At 41.6% G+C, this 14,063-nt stretch overlaps 1 protein-coding gene across 1 annotated transcript; it reads left to right on the forward strand.

Annotated features, from left to right (window-relative positions):
- The first annotated feature begins 169 nt into the window (after positions 1-169).
- Positions 170-9,762, forward strand: LOC146630220 (ADP-ribosylation factor-binding protein GGA1-like). The gene is made up of 16 exons (XM_085355666.1): positions 170-284; positions 1,803-1,887; positions 2,344-2,419; positions 2,957-3,055; positions 3,542-3,665; positions 3,856-3,956; positions 4,030-4,110; positions 4,203-4,340; positions 5,898-6,105; positions 6,183-6,362; positions 6,454-6,515; positions 6,590-6,696; positions 6,799-6,938; positions 7,055-7,224; positions 7,986-8,096; positions 8,447-9,762. The coding sequence occupies exons 1-16, from the start codon at positions 242-244 to the stop codon at positions 8,555-8,557; spliced, it is 1,836 nt and encodes a 611-aa protein (XP_085211792.1). The 5' UTR covers positions 170-241; the 3' UTR covers positions 8,558-9,762.
- Positions 9,763-14,063: the final 4,301 nt, after the last annotated feature.

Genomic DNA, 14,063 nt, shown 5'->3' on the forward strand with positions numbered 1-14,063 from the left:
GTGTTTTTGAGTCCCTTCTTTCCGCCGCTGCACTGACAAACACGACAGAGTTGAAGATAAGCAGATATGTGTGTGAGCGCGTGCTGATGCAGGCAGTGAGGGGGTGTAACGTGGTTGGTGTGTCAGGGGCGTGAGTGTCACATGTCAGCGTACACAGACGGCAGTTTGACACCTCCGCTTCTCCGCCAGAGAGAAACAGTCAGCAGCTAAGCGGCTCTGGACCGGCAGGAGACGGACGGCGATGGCGAGCGGTGACAGCCAGGAAACTTTCGAGTCATGGCTCAGTAAGTGAACAAGGAACAGAAAAAGTTTGTGTTGTTGTTGGCGTTCAGCTGCGAGTCTGCAGAGCTAGCGTACTTCTCATTGGCGAGACGGTCCGTGCTAACGTCCCGTCAACGGTCGGCTCGTGACTTCAGTTTGACTCCATCACCGCACACACTTTTTATGCGCGAAACAACGCCCTGTTTTATTTATTTAACTTAAACTACGTTTTGGTATTCTCTAGAAACTCTCAGCTGGAACAGGAAGTTGTTCGCTCGTGCGTGTGCCTCAAAGAGAGCGAGAGAGAGAAGCGGTGTTCGCGTGTCACCTGCAGAAGTGCGCGCGCTGTCACAGGTTTTTTATGTAATAAAAGCAGGCGTGTGACCAATTAAGTAGCTGGTATTGACTTTAGACCTGTGATGAAGTACAGAGCAGGTTTTTATAGGTTTTACTGCAATAATTCAGCCCATAATGCATCTCATACTGTATTCAGAGCATTACTTAAAATAAATAACACAAGTAGACACCCAGACAGGAGAGAGGTAGTGCTGAAGCAGTCAGTTCATAGCATGGTCATATTGTACTGTATAGTTTTTATTTTTATGATGGGTTTTATCTTTATTTCTTTTTGACTTTTTGTTTAGTTTAGTTTTTAATTGGCTCAATGTTAGGTTTAGTCTTAGTATCATTGTGTGGAGGACATATATCAGAGTCACTACAGGTGTTTCAATAAAAACACAGAACATTTTAAAACCAGTCGACTTTCAGGCTTGTAGACATCCAGAATCTCAATTAAAATGTGCGTTAAAGCCTCGTCGCCTTATTGGATAAGCTCCTCTGTATATTTCTTGTATTCACTGTACTGTGCAAAAACCTTGAGCTAACCCTCATTTCTTTATATTTTGCTTCCAAGTAGCCCTTCTTGCTTGTAACTTTTTAAAAGTGGTCCTAAGTGATTGGCTTTAGCTGAATCTATGAATGGAATTTGTAAGAATGGTGCCTTTTGTGCATGAATGATTCATAGGTTAGTGTTAAGTGGCTTCCCACATACGCAAAGGTCAGGTATAGGAACTGGACTGAAAATCAGTAAAGAAGTAGCCAATGTCCAAACTTTGAAAGACCTTCAGAAGGCCTGGAGAACTATTGCTCAACACCACTTTAAAAATAATACGAAGTCTAGTTCCATGACAGCAAAATATAAAGAAGTGATTTTTTTTAATGTGGTTTCAGGCTTTTCTGTAAATGAAAAAAAAACAAACCTCCCCTACCCCTGGTTATGTATTTCATCAAAAAAAAATTGGATCTAGAAAATTATTAAATAGAGTACTTAAAGGAAAATAAAACACAGTTTCATCTTATATGGTGGGGATAGTGCACAAATATGTGTGCTAGCTAGCCTCCACACATTAGAAGCACACTTGGTGCAACATAGGCTTTGTTTCCCCTTTTTGTGCAGATCTTTAATTTTCACTTCCACAGAAAATCATTTTTTCTTCTTCTTCTGTGTTTCACTCTTTCTGTGGTCTGATTTTTTTGTCCAGATCAGGCCACGGACCCAAATAATCAGGAGGACAGATGGGACTGTATTCAGGGTTTCTACGAGCTTGTCAACCAGGAGACTAACGGGTGAGCAGAGTGTTGCTTTCTTCAGTCTTACCTATAATTTAAGCACCTGTAAAACTTGTATACTTTCCCTCTTTATTGTAGTTAGTATAAACTAAAGTTTTGTAAGCAAAGCCACTTGGTTCTAAAAATGACTTCAACACAACTCAGACATTTGGGAAATAGTTGCTTCACATCCATGTTGCCATCACAGTTTGTCAGTTACACCATCGCGCAAGATCAAGAGGGAAGTCTGTGACACCTTTTCCCCTTCACTCTTCCCGATATGATGCAGCATAAAGTGTAAAGGTACTTTCACGTAAAGGCAGAGTCCTGTTTTATTTGAAGCATTTCAGTGGATTTCTGCTGAGGCGGGCAGAGCGCTGTGTGGAAGCTGTGCAAACACTACGTCTTCAGCTGTTTGCACGACATGTTTGCTCGCAGTTCACTCAGATGATTTGAGATTTTTCTGCCTTTCAGGCCGCAGGTAGCCGTTCGTCTTCTCGCACATAAAATCCAGTCCCCACAGGAGAAAGTGGCTCTGCAGGCTCTCACAGTGAGTAACCAGACTAATGTCACGGCATGTATTTATCTCTCTTGTTTTGTGGTGCTTTTATCTGCAGACGTCTGAATTTGAATCAGATTTTTTTAACACGGACAAGTACTATAATTCTGTATTGATTTATTTCTCCTTCTCAACGGTCATACTCGGCATTTGTCACAGTATTTTTGTCGACAGAGGCCATCACAGAAAAACAAATGTGTTTGTTGTAACTCTGTGTGTGGGGGTGGGGTGAATAATATCCGTGACTAATATTTATCACGTGGACGAAGCGACATGAGGCACTTAATCCAAGTTTGAAGCTGCTGTGAGGGCACGCACAGCTTGTAGCCAGTGTTTCGCTATGAGATGCGACTTGGAGAAGCTTCTCGAGGACCATGTGCCTCAGGACATGTGACATTTTAAATGTGGTTAACCACAAATATCAAAGATGAAAATCTCTTCTCTCTGTGCTGTGCTGCGTAAATGTTCTTCAGTTTCTAGTGGTTAGGATTGAGTTTTTTTTCTTGTTGTTTTTTTGGTGTTTTCCAGATTCTCGAGGCTTGTATGAACAACTGCGGCAAGCGGTTCCACAGCGAGGCTGCCAAGTTTCGCTTTCTCAATGAGCTCATCAAAGTCTTAACACCAAAGGTACTGCTTATCAGACACAAAAATGTCAGTGGTAGTTTTTAAAGCTGTGAGAACAGTCTGAAAACCTCTACATTTGGTAGTCAGACTTCCACGAAGTAAATTATTTAAGAGTTCAAATGAACTGCAGTGAACTTTTGTGAACGTGGAAAAAAAATAGCCTCCATATATCACAAGGCTCAGTCGAAAGTTCAATAAAAAAAAAGGCATATAGAGATTCATATTATAAGAATGAAAAATGTACTTCAATTAATATGTTTAGACAGTTACTGCAGGGATAGAGTCACAAAAGTCTCCGTGTTCCCAACTGTGCAGCACGTTAGTAAATCTGCTCCAATCTAATCTAAGAATCTGACAGCGTATAGATTTAAAATTAGTCCAACATCCAAAGGTCCACGTTCTAGACTGTGGGACCAGGATATTCTGGAAATTTCTAATGAGCAGCTTTTTCTGCAGTAACACTGACATGTGATCCATCTTTCCGAGCAGTATTTTGGCTCGTGGACTCCACAGAAAGTCAAAGACAGGGTGACGGAGGTCCTCTACGGCTGGACGCTCTGGCTTAAAGATGAACCTAAGATTCAGGAAGCTTACAGCATGCTCAAGAAACAAGGTGAGGAACAATGCAGATACAAAACATGAAGTCTGTGCTCAGAAGCTCTACCTGAGAATCCCTTCATTTAACACTGAGCACGTGATACGTAACAGTTTAATCATTTCTTAGTTGTTCTGTTGTGTTCAAGTCTCGATGAGAGGACGTGTTTTGATTTTTTCTTTGAGTGGGTTTCTTTTTCTGATCCTAGGTATTGTGGAGAAAGATCCCAAACTGCCGGACACGGTTATAATGGCTCCTCCACCACAGAGAACCACAGAGTCTGTTTTTGACCAGGAGGAGAAAGCGAAGGTGAGCATGTGTGTTTGTCTACTGAGGTGTGCGACTGGTTTCATCCTGCTTACATTTTTTTCTGTGCTTATAGCTGTTGGCCAGATTATTGAAAAGTGGCCGTCCTGAAGACCTGGAAACTGCCAACAGGCTCATTAAAAGCACCATCAAAGAGGTGAGGAGTGCTGCGGTGATCAAAGATGATGATCGTGCTTTTATATCAATTTAATATTGACCTTTTTTTCCCTGTGTATGTGCTACATTAAGGAGCAAGAGAAGGCTGAGAAAGTGTCAAAGCGTGAGTCTACTCTGCAGGACGTGGAGAGCAACACTAAGCAGCTCAGAGAGCTGCTGGAACAGCACGCTATCACTGGAACTTCATTACAGCCCAGCGACGACATGAAGGTATGTTACTACGTGAAATACACACTCCGCTTGGGAAGTCCTGTGACTGTTGTGTCTTTATTTGCTTTGCAACTGCAGAACTGTTTTCTTTCTTTTTTTTTTTTTTGTGCAGCGTTGGGTGTGTTTGAGCACAACATTTGATTGCAAGGACTAGAATTCACTTTTGGTATTAAATGAAATGCACTGTGGTGGTTTGAATCGTATCTATCCAATAGATTCCATTTTGTTCATATAAACATTGAGTCTTCCTCACATGCCAAAGTCATTCATGGAGTTCCACAGGGCTCTGTGCTGGGACTGAGGCGTTTTACGTTACACATGCTTCCATAAACAATATTATTAGCAAACACTACCCAGTGTTAAAACGGAGGCAATCGGTTCGATCTTTCACACTGAGCGTTTTTTTCTTTAGCATAAGTAATACCAGACTTTATCCTACATTTATTTGTAATGATTCCATAACACTCTTCTACATAAAATCAATTATTTTGATGCGTTAGATATTGCGTTATTTTACCTTTGCTCTATGTTATAAAATAATCTAAATAATTTGTAAAATGAAAAAAAAAAACTTATAAATTTAGTCTTGAATATTTATTTTAAATCAAAAATCTAACTTATAATTGGGAATTTCTGAAAATATGTTGAAAATTAGTTAATCATGTTTTGTTAATTGGTGATTTTAAACTGCCCGTAGGTATGAACGTGAGTGCGAAAGATTGTCTGCCTCTCTGTGTTAGCCCTGCAACACACTGCCTTACCCTAAGGCGGGGGTGTCAAACATGAGGCCTGAGTGCCAGAATCGGCCCAGCCAAGACTGGAATCCAGACTCAATGGACGGGTTAGGAAATGTGAAATGGGTTGAAAAGTTTCGACCTTTTAACCGTATTGTCACGAGTGTTAATGCTTTATGTTTTCTGATGAATGCATGCACAGGATACACTGCATACCCTTTGGACACATGGATACACTGTTTCTGCAATTTTACACATTTAACCTTTTTTAATCAGCTCGATGGAGCTGGGATACATCGATATGTCTTTGAGCTTCATTTATCATTACAGATCTTTCTATCCCTGTTTTGGTCATTAGTGTTTTGAGTAACCTGAAGCACTGGAAGCTGAACTCATGCTTTAATGACCCTCAGCAGTTACATTTGTTAGTAGCTCCTGTCCTTGTGGACAGGATGTTTGCTGATTGAAGTCTTGTGATCTTTATTTAGTAAAATCTGTGTCTGTGATGAAGTCGCTTTTTTCCACCCTTAGTTTATCTCCTTGGATACAACTGATCGGTTTTAAAAACTTCACTCAAGCTGTGATGTTGAGCTGGTAGAGCCAATTTTCCCACTATCACAATGCTGGGAAACGATGTTCTGCTGGTGGAAACTTGAGGCACAGTGTCTGACAGTTGATTTACTTGAACGAGAAATACACCTCAAAAAAATAGGACCTTTTGTACAAAGGTCAAAACCAAGCTTTCTTTTTTTAAATGATCCATTTAAAAAAAAGAAAAAAAAGAAAACATTAAATTTTTATTTTTATTTTTAAACCTTTGCAGACACTGTATGAGCGCTGCGACCGGCTGAGGCCCAGCCTCTTTCGACTAGCCAGCGACACGATGGAAGACGACGCTGCTCTGGCGCAGATCCTGGCAGCTAACGATGACTTGACTCTCGTAGTGAACGCTTACAAAGTCCGGGTGGTGGGAGCAGAGTGTAACGGAGAAAGAGCACGAAGTAAAAGTGAAGAAGTGACAAGTAATACGGGTAGGCTTCATTTTGTTCACCTTTTAGTCCTCGTGGAGAAATCTTGTTTGCGAACCTCTTTTCTCTCGTTGGTCCAGCTCCTACGAGTCACAGAGAGGTTAAGAGCTACCACCTCATTGATCTGTCAGCACTGGACTCTCCGCAGACTCACAGGAAAGCCGATTCCCTGCCTGTATTCGAATCTTCGTCACCAGTCTTCACCTCTTATCTGGAAAAAGCTTTCAGCTCAGAAGACGACCAGGACTTAAACGAATTAGGTGGGCCTGCTTTTGTTCTTATTTCGCCGTTATTGTCTGTAACACTGACAAATACGCTTCATAATGTAATGACGTCCTGTTGTGTGATTAGATCTGGTCTCAAAGCAAAGGACTCAGGAGAATTCCAAGTCCTATTCTGAGGAACTGATGCAGGTGAGGCTTGAATGGAAGATTTAAACATGCATTTTATTTGGAATATGCGATTTAACATGTTCTTTTACTTTTAGTTAAATGGAGACATTTTTAATGCTGAGCAGAACGGAGGAGGGGGGCTTTTACTGAGAGCCCGTGGATGTGGGGGCAGCAGTGCGACAACTAACGGGACAGACATTTGGTAAGATGGCAAAGAAATTTCTAGCTTTTGCATGCACTTAGTCAGAGTTGTAAACAAGTAAACAACCTTTTGTTTTTAAAAATCTGTCTTTTGTCCCGTTAGGTCTCACCCTCAAAGTCAGCAGTTCAAATGGTCGGACAAACCATCAAATGAAGGCTCAGGTTCTCCAGTGAAACTAGAGGACTCATGCCCCCCACACCTCCTGAACAACATCTTTGTTCCAATGGAAAGCATCAAATCCAGTAAGTCGTCTGAAGCGAATCGTCCAGTGTTTGCCGCGAGTTTTGCAGCTGTGAGGAAGTCGTTCCTCAGTATCAGCAGATACTTTGTTTAATTGTTATTTTCACGTGTATGTTAGGTCAGCTGGAGCCGATCACGTTATACAACCGGGCCGGTTTCCACGTATCTCTTCATTTCGCTAGAGACCCTCCGCCAGGTCATCCAGGTGTCGCCGTGGTCGTCATGTCTGCAGTGAACACATCTGCGCTCGATGTGAGAGACTTCCTGTTTCAAGCTGCTGTTCCAAAGGTAACAAACTCAGACTGCAGGGTGATGTTTTTAAAATGTGGACGGATGCACTTTTGAATCAGGAAAACATTTGAAAATATCTTTAGGACGTGTCGACTTCAAACCTCTTTAATCTTGAAACAAAAAAGATACAACAAAGAAAGCAGGCTGGTTCAAATGATGTACTTTTTTCACAGTTTTGCTTAAAAAATGAAATAAAATGTTGAAATTAGTGCTAGAATTTCTGAATTTTAAATAGTGACTGGTCAATAAGTCTAGGAAAGTGCTGTATAAATGCCAGTACACATTTTTCTCACTTGCAGATGTTTTTTCTTAAGAAGTAGGTAGACACGGGTGTTACTGATGGAATGAATTATGTTACGCACTTGGCCTTCACCTCACACACAGGTGGGATTGGTAACACCTCTGTGTGTGTCTATTTGATGACACGAAGGCTTTGTCTGTGTAAAAGGGAATATTAAACTGTAGCTTCATTGTGGGTCTAAAAATATTACAACTTTGTATATGTTTAGATGGAGAGGAAGCTAGGTCATTGGCCTGTGACAGCTGTTACACCAAGCTCTGTGCAGTAATTGTAAGGCTCAGACTATCAAATCACAACAAAATGTATCTGGCGCCCCCTGCTGGAGTCGGGTTGACAGTTCAAATTTGTGGGGCAGTCCCTGTCAGTGTTTTTCTGTTTGAAACCACTTCAAGTGTCTGCCTGCTTCCTATCTGAGTTGGGCACACAGCTCTTTCTTACTTTAATCACTGTCACACAGACGATGTTAGTGAAACTTCAGCCTGCCTCAGGGACACGCCTACCTCCATACAACCCTGTCCTGCCTCCACCTGCTGTCTCCCAGGTCCTCCTGTTAGCTAATCCTCAGAGGGTGAGTTATATGCATGTAACTGTTACTACCTGTCTACCTTGATTAAAGTTGTCAGCGTCTCTGCATGTGAGTTTGTTTGTTTATACTTGTTTTTGTTGTATATTTCCACAGAGCAGGGTTGTTTTGCTCTTGCTATAAATTGTCGGATCCTCAGTAAGATGCTTTACACATTTCCTGTACATGGCAGGAATGGTTAAGAGAGTAAAGCTGTAGATAAACACCATACTTTGTTTTATATTACAACACAACACAAAAGATAATGCTGATAATATTTAAAATATTTGTTCTTTATTTCTTTCTTTGGAGAAATTCAGCCAATTTCTTAAGATGTCCCTTATTTTTTCCCTCAGCGTAAAGTCCGCCTGCGCTACAAGCTCACACTGATGCACGGAGACCAACATCTGAGCGAAACGGGAGAGATCGACAACTTTCCTGACTGGATGTCTTTGACCGGCCACTGAAAACTTCACAAACTCGGATTTGTACTCTGTGCTGGGTGTGAAATTAACAATTGAAAGAAGAGAGAGTGATAGTGAAGCCAGGGAGGAAGAAAAACTCAACCAGAAGATGGAGATGCTTTCAGGTTTGGACACTTCATGAAGTAACACCAAGCAAGTTTGTATTTTTGAAAATCCTACTTTGTGTGCGTAGGTTTTTTTGTTGTTTTTTTTTTTAACAATTTGCTGTGATTAAAAAAAGTAGCAGCTGTGATTCAGGCAAAGAAAAATGTCTTACATTATTTAAAAAAAGAGTTGAAAGTCTTACATTGCACATGGAATCCGTTACTTCCAGTTCCTTTATACCTGGTTGGTATTCCAAAGAAACACCAAGCACTGACACTGGAGTCACACTATGGTAAACGGTGGCTGGACACAGCAGTGCAACTAAAAGTATTGTGACCTTGAGATCTTGTTGCCTTTTGAAGATCTAGTCTAACTACTCGTCAGTGAGTTGTTGTGATCTGTATTCCAAGCTTGATGCATCAAAACGCGATAAAACGGCAATAAGAGGCGTCAGTCTGCAACTTGAGGGGGTACATACAATCTGTTTGTGATCATTTGTGATAATGCAGAGATTCGCTATGAGAAATCACAAATATGTTGCGGTCAGAAATTCACAGAAAGTGCTGAACGTCAGAGTCTCACAAATAGGAAACAGAAAGTTCCTCCACAAATACTGACGCATGGCTGCAGGGCTGCGATTTAACTACAGAATGACATTAACTCTGCTACCTTGCTTTTATTTAGGTACATAACAAGAATACAACCAGTTGGCAACCAGCTGAGTTGAGCCCCTTATTGCAAAGAGATATGACGTGGATGTGTTGTGCTCACTTTGGAGTGACTGCTTTGGACACAGTTTGTCTCCCACGCGGTGACCTGTGCACCCGTGTTTATGCTCTGGTTAGCACTTAATTGCTGCAACCACTTTCAATCAGTCACTGAATTCTAAAATACTCAGTTCAGTCAACAGGCCAGTGGGATGCACGCACACACACAAATAATGAGCAGCAAAGGCAGGAGCTGTTGCTCTGTTTATTGTAAAACCCAAACAGTCCAAGGCTTTAGTAATTATTGTTGCTTTAGCTGTGCCGTTAAGAAACTCAAGTACAACAAAATCTGTGGCAAAAATAAAACAATCTATTATTCATTCAGAGGATTTTACAGTTCTTTTACACTTTTGTGTGCATCAGAATATTGTATTTCAAATCTAAGCATTTGATGTAAGGGTGTTCAGGTGGGTTCAGCACATCCCCGACTGGACCCGATTCACGTGTCAGATGCTCTGCTGTCATCTTATTTCGCTGCCTCGTGCTGTTGTTAAACCACTGAGGTACAATCCAGCGTAAGCTGACGTGTTGCTGGTTTCAAGTCTGCATTTGAAAAACTCTTCTGCTTTTCTGACATCAGAACTCCCGAAGCACCTTGAGATGTTTTTAATATGTATTTATCTTCCAACTAAGATTTCCTTTCCTTACACTTAAAGTGTGTGAGTATAATTATATAATTGTGTTACTGCATTTCGGATCTGCTTGTTTGTGTATCAATTAAAAGATTCAAGAAAAAACAAAGACATGTAGCAAAGCTGATAAAAAAATTGTTTACATCTGTAAACACTTTCCCCCCACTCTGTGGCTGAAAGCAGGACAAAATAACTGATGAATGTGTTAAATACACTTTAAAATAAATCAGTTACTACTCTTTGCTGTAGCTTTTTGTAGGGTTTGACTCTTAGTAGCATGCTTCATTTTGTTTCTGTGTGAAGTTGTTTCCAGTTTGTTTGTGTTTCATTTCATTTTATTTAGTTTTCTTTAATTACAGACTGTGTGTTGTTTCCTCAGCTTCAACCACTTTATGAACCCCAAAGAAGACATTCAGGCTCAGTTTTACCTGCTTCCTCCTGTGTGACTGTGAAACAGGAAATGCATGTCTGTCATGTGTCAGTATTGAGTTCTTTAATAAATATGGATTCTGTTATTCTGTGTTCTGGGTCCAGGGATTTCAGATCTGTGGCTCTTTTACATATGCAGGGGCTCAATGTGGTATCGTCAAAAGACAATAATATAAACACAAAATGAACAATGGATATTTTGCAGTGTTTTTTAAAAGTTTGTCTCTACATCCTCCAGCTGTGAAAGTATGTAGCCTTTACACTGAATTAAAAAAAGAAAAAACGTTTTCACATGTGCTTCATCTCCTTCGTCTAACACGTGTTACTTCATTCTCTTGTATTTGCAGACCTCTACAGCGATGATTAGCTCGGCTGAATACACAAATGTTTAGTCTTCACCCTCCGTTGCTATGGATTCCACATGCAGCTGGGTTTAAGTCAAAGAACTGAAAACCTACCTTTTTATATAACTTTTAAAGCTCTTGGACTGCTACATTTTGACTTGATAAATTTCTACAAACAGAAATAAATCAAAGCTCTGCAGACCACTTTGTAGTTACTGTTTCACAGTAGGCCTAAAAATGCTAATTTTTGTCTCTCCACTTTACAGTTGTTACTGAAGTAAAACAGTAAAATTATATATATATATATATATATATATATATATTATTCACTGATCCACACTACCAGGCTATACTGCAATGACATTGGAATGTCGTTCGGACTGGAGAAGTGTAGTCGGATGGTATCAAAGAGAGGGAAGGTCGTCAGAACTGAGGGGATTGAACTACCAGAAGGCAACATTGCAGACATAGAGGACAGTTACAAGTACCTGGGGATCCCGCAGGCAAATGGGAACCATGAAGAGGCCGCTAGAAAGGCTGCAACCACCAAGTACCTGCAGAGGGTCAGGCAAGTCCTGAGGAGTCAGCTGAATGGTAAGAACAAGATCCGGGCCATCAACACGTACGCCCTGCCCGTGATCAGGTACCCTGCTGGGGTAATAGGCTGGCCAAAGGAGGAGATAGAAGCCACTGACATAAAGACAAGAAAGCTCCTTACCATGCATGGAGGGTTTCACCCCAAGTCCAGCACCCTGAGGCTGTACGCTAAGCGGAAGGAAGGGGGCCGGGGACTGGTGAGTGTCAGCACCACAGTCCAGGATGAGACAAGGAACATCCAAGAATACATTGGGAAGATGGCCCCAACTGACAGAGTGCTCAGTGAATACCTCAGGCAGCAGAAACCCAAGAAAGAGGAGGGAGACGAGGAACCATCATGGAAGGACAGGCCCCTGCACGGTATGTACCACCGGCAGATAGAGGAGGTGGCTGATATCCAGAAATCCTACCAGTGGCTGGACAAAGCTGGACTGAGAGACAGCACAGAGGCACTAATCATGGCAGCACAAGAACAAGCTCTGAGTACAAGATCCATAGAGGCTGGGGTCTATCACACCAGGCAAGACCCCAGGTGCAGGCTGTGTAAAGATGCCCCAGAGACAATCCAGCACATAACAGCAGGGTGCAAGATGCTAGCAGGCAAGGCATACATGGAACGCCATAACCAAGTGGCCGGCATAGTGTACAGGAACATCTGTGCCGAGTATAACCTGGAAGTCCCGAGGTCAAAATGGGAGATGCCCCCATGGGTGGTGGAGAATGACCGAGCTAAGATCCTGTGGGACTTCCAGATACAGACGGACAAAATGGTGGTGGCTAACCAACCGGACATAGTGGTGGTAGACAAACAGAAGAAGACGGCCGTAGTGATCGATGTAGCGGTTCCGAATGACAGCAATATCAGGAAGAAGGAACACGAGAAGCTGGAGAAATACCAAGGGCTCAGAGAAGAGCTCGAGAGGATGTGGAGGGTGAAGGTAACGGTGGTCCCCGTGGTAATCGGAGCACTAGGTGCGGTGACTCCCAAGCTAGGCGAGTGGCTCCAGCAGATCCCGGGAACAACATCGGAGATCTCTGTCCAGAAGAGCGCAGTCCTGGGAACAGCTAAGATACTGCGCAGGACCCTCAAGCTCCCAGGCCTCTGGTAGAGGACCCGAGCTTGAAGGATAAACCGCCCGCAGGGGCGTGCTGGGTGTTTTTTATATATAAAACTTTTTATTTTAGTTCTGTAATAATAAAAAATGCACTAAAAGGAGAATAACTATAATGAAAAGGCAAATTTAAATAACCAGGTAATGATAAATAACGTACTGCAGAGTAGTTATGTGATAAAAGATGTTAATTATTTACACCTGTTCATTTGGATACGCTAACTTATAATTATTAGAGCCTGTCATCTTCATTGTGAGGCTTCAAAGTTTGGCAGTTGTGTTTCTTAGTAAAGGTTGCTGAGCCCAGGTCTGGTCCATCTTCATGCTACTCTGTGCTGCAGAGAGAGTGAGATCTGTGCAAGTAACAGAGTGGGAGATCCACTGCTGGATAAACTGAGAACACTGTTTCCAAACATCTTTCATCTGTAAAAATGGCTTCATAGTGTAGTCATTTAGCCTGACAAGCAAAAGGTGTCCAGTTTGATCCCAGGAGGAGACACAATTCCCTGCAGAGTCGCATTAGGAAGAGCGTTAAAAAAACATTTGGCAAGACACACGCCAATACCAATACATGTCTGTCAGGCAATAATATTGGTAATTGATATATATATTTAAAAAAAAAAAAAGAATTTTATCCTTTTTCCTTAAATGGCTTCTTGTTTCAGCTCTTGTGCAATTAGAAACTCCAGCCCATCAGCTGCATTGATCGTATTTATTATATGACATCAGCAGATTAAAATACATGTTTACTATGTACAGATATGTAACAGGGGTGTTAGATAAAGTGCCAAATACATTTTCTTTTTTTTTACAAAACCAAACAATCAAAAAAATCAAACAAAATAAAACAATGGGATTTGTGGAAGACCATCACACCTGGTGGCCGGGTCCCACAGTTTCATTGCTTCGTGACGAGTAGCCCCCTCATTCGGAGGCTGAATTGCTCAGTGCTGGTTGTGGGACGGTTTGGCACGATTCAGGTGAACCTGTCATGATAGGATGAATACTGGGTGTTCTTTAATTATTATTATTATTACTATTATTTTTAAAACATTAACCAACATCGACATGTACAACAGATCAGGCTTCTGAGCTATAACGGTCCACATATTACTCAGAGACAGTGTCAGAAATCCAGCATTGTTGCATTAAGGTTAGTATGTGACGAGGTTAAACTGTTCCTGGACCACATCCCTGGAGGTGTACTCGGCATTCCTGTTCACAAGTGGAACGTTTTTTTCTAGTAAATGTGAGATGACAGACTACACTTTCCAGACTTTTTTTTTTTTTTGCATTATTTTTTTCTGTTTTCTGACAAACGGAGGAAGCTGACATTCTTTTAGCATTTGATGCTCACTGTGTGTGTGAGATGTTATCTTCCTCATCAACGGGACTGAGACAGTGACCGAGAGACAGCGGAGGGTAGTCTATAAGAACAGAACAGGCACGCACTTGTTTGCATGTGCGTATTTCAGGCTTTGTTAGATTTCCAGGAGCTACAAAAAGGTCGACAGAACAAATCC

This window comes from Diplotaxodon limnothrissa, linkage group LG6 (assembly GCF_057381915.1).
Source record: "Diplotaxodon limnothrissa isolate DT_005_m linkage group LG6, D_limnothrissa_male_GT1.1, whole genome shotgun sequence".
NCBI classification, from domain to species: Eukaryota; Metazoa; Chordata; class Actinopteri; order Cichliformes; family Cichlidae; genus Diplotaxodon; species Diplotaxodon limnothrissa.

Coding starts and splice junctions, on each gene's coding strand:
- LOC146630220 (XM_085355666.1), top strand. CDS start 242: ATGGCGAGCGGTGACAGCCAGGAAACTTTCGAGTCATGGCTCA. Junction 1,888..2,343: donor GTCAACCAGGAGACTAACGG/GTGAGCAGAGTG, acceptor TCTGCCTTTCAG/GCCGCAGGTAGCCGTTCGTC. Junction 6,363..6,453: donor CCAGGACTTAAACGAATTAG/GTGGGCCTGCTT, acceptor TTGTGTGATTAG/ATCTGGTCTCAAAGCAAAGG.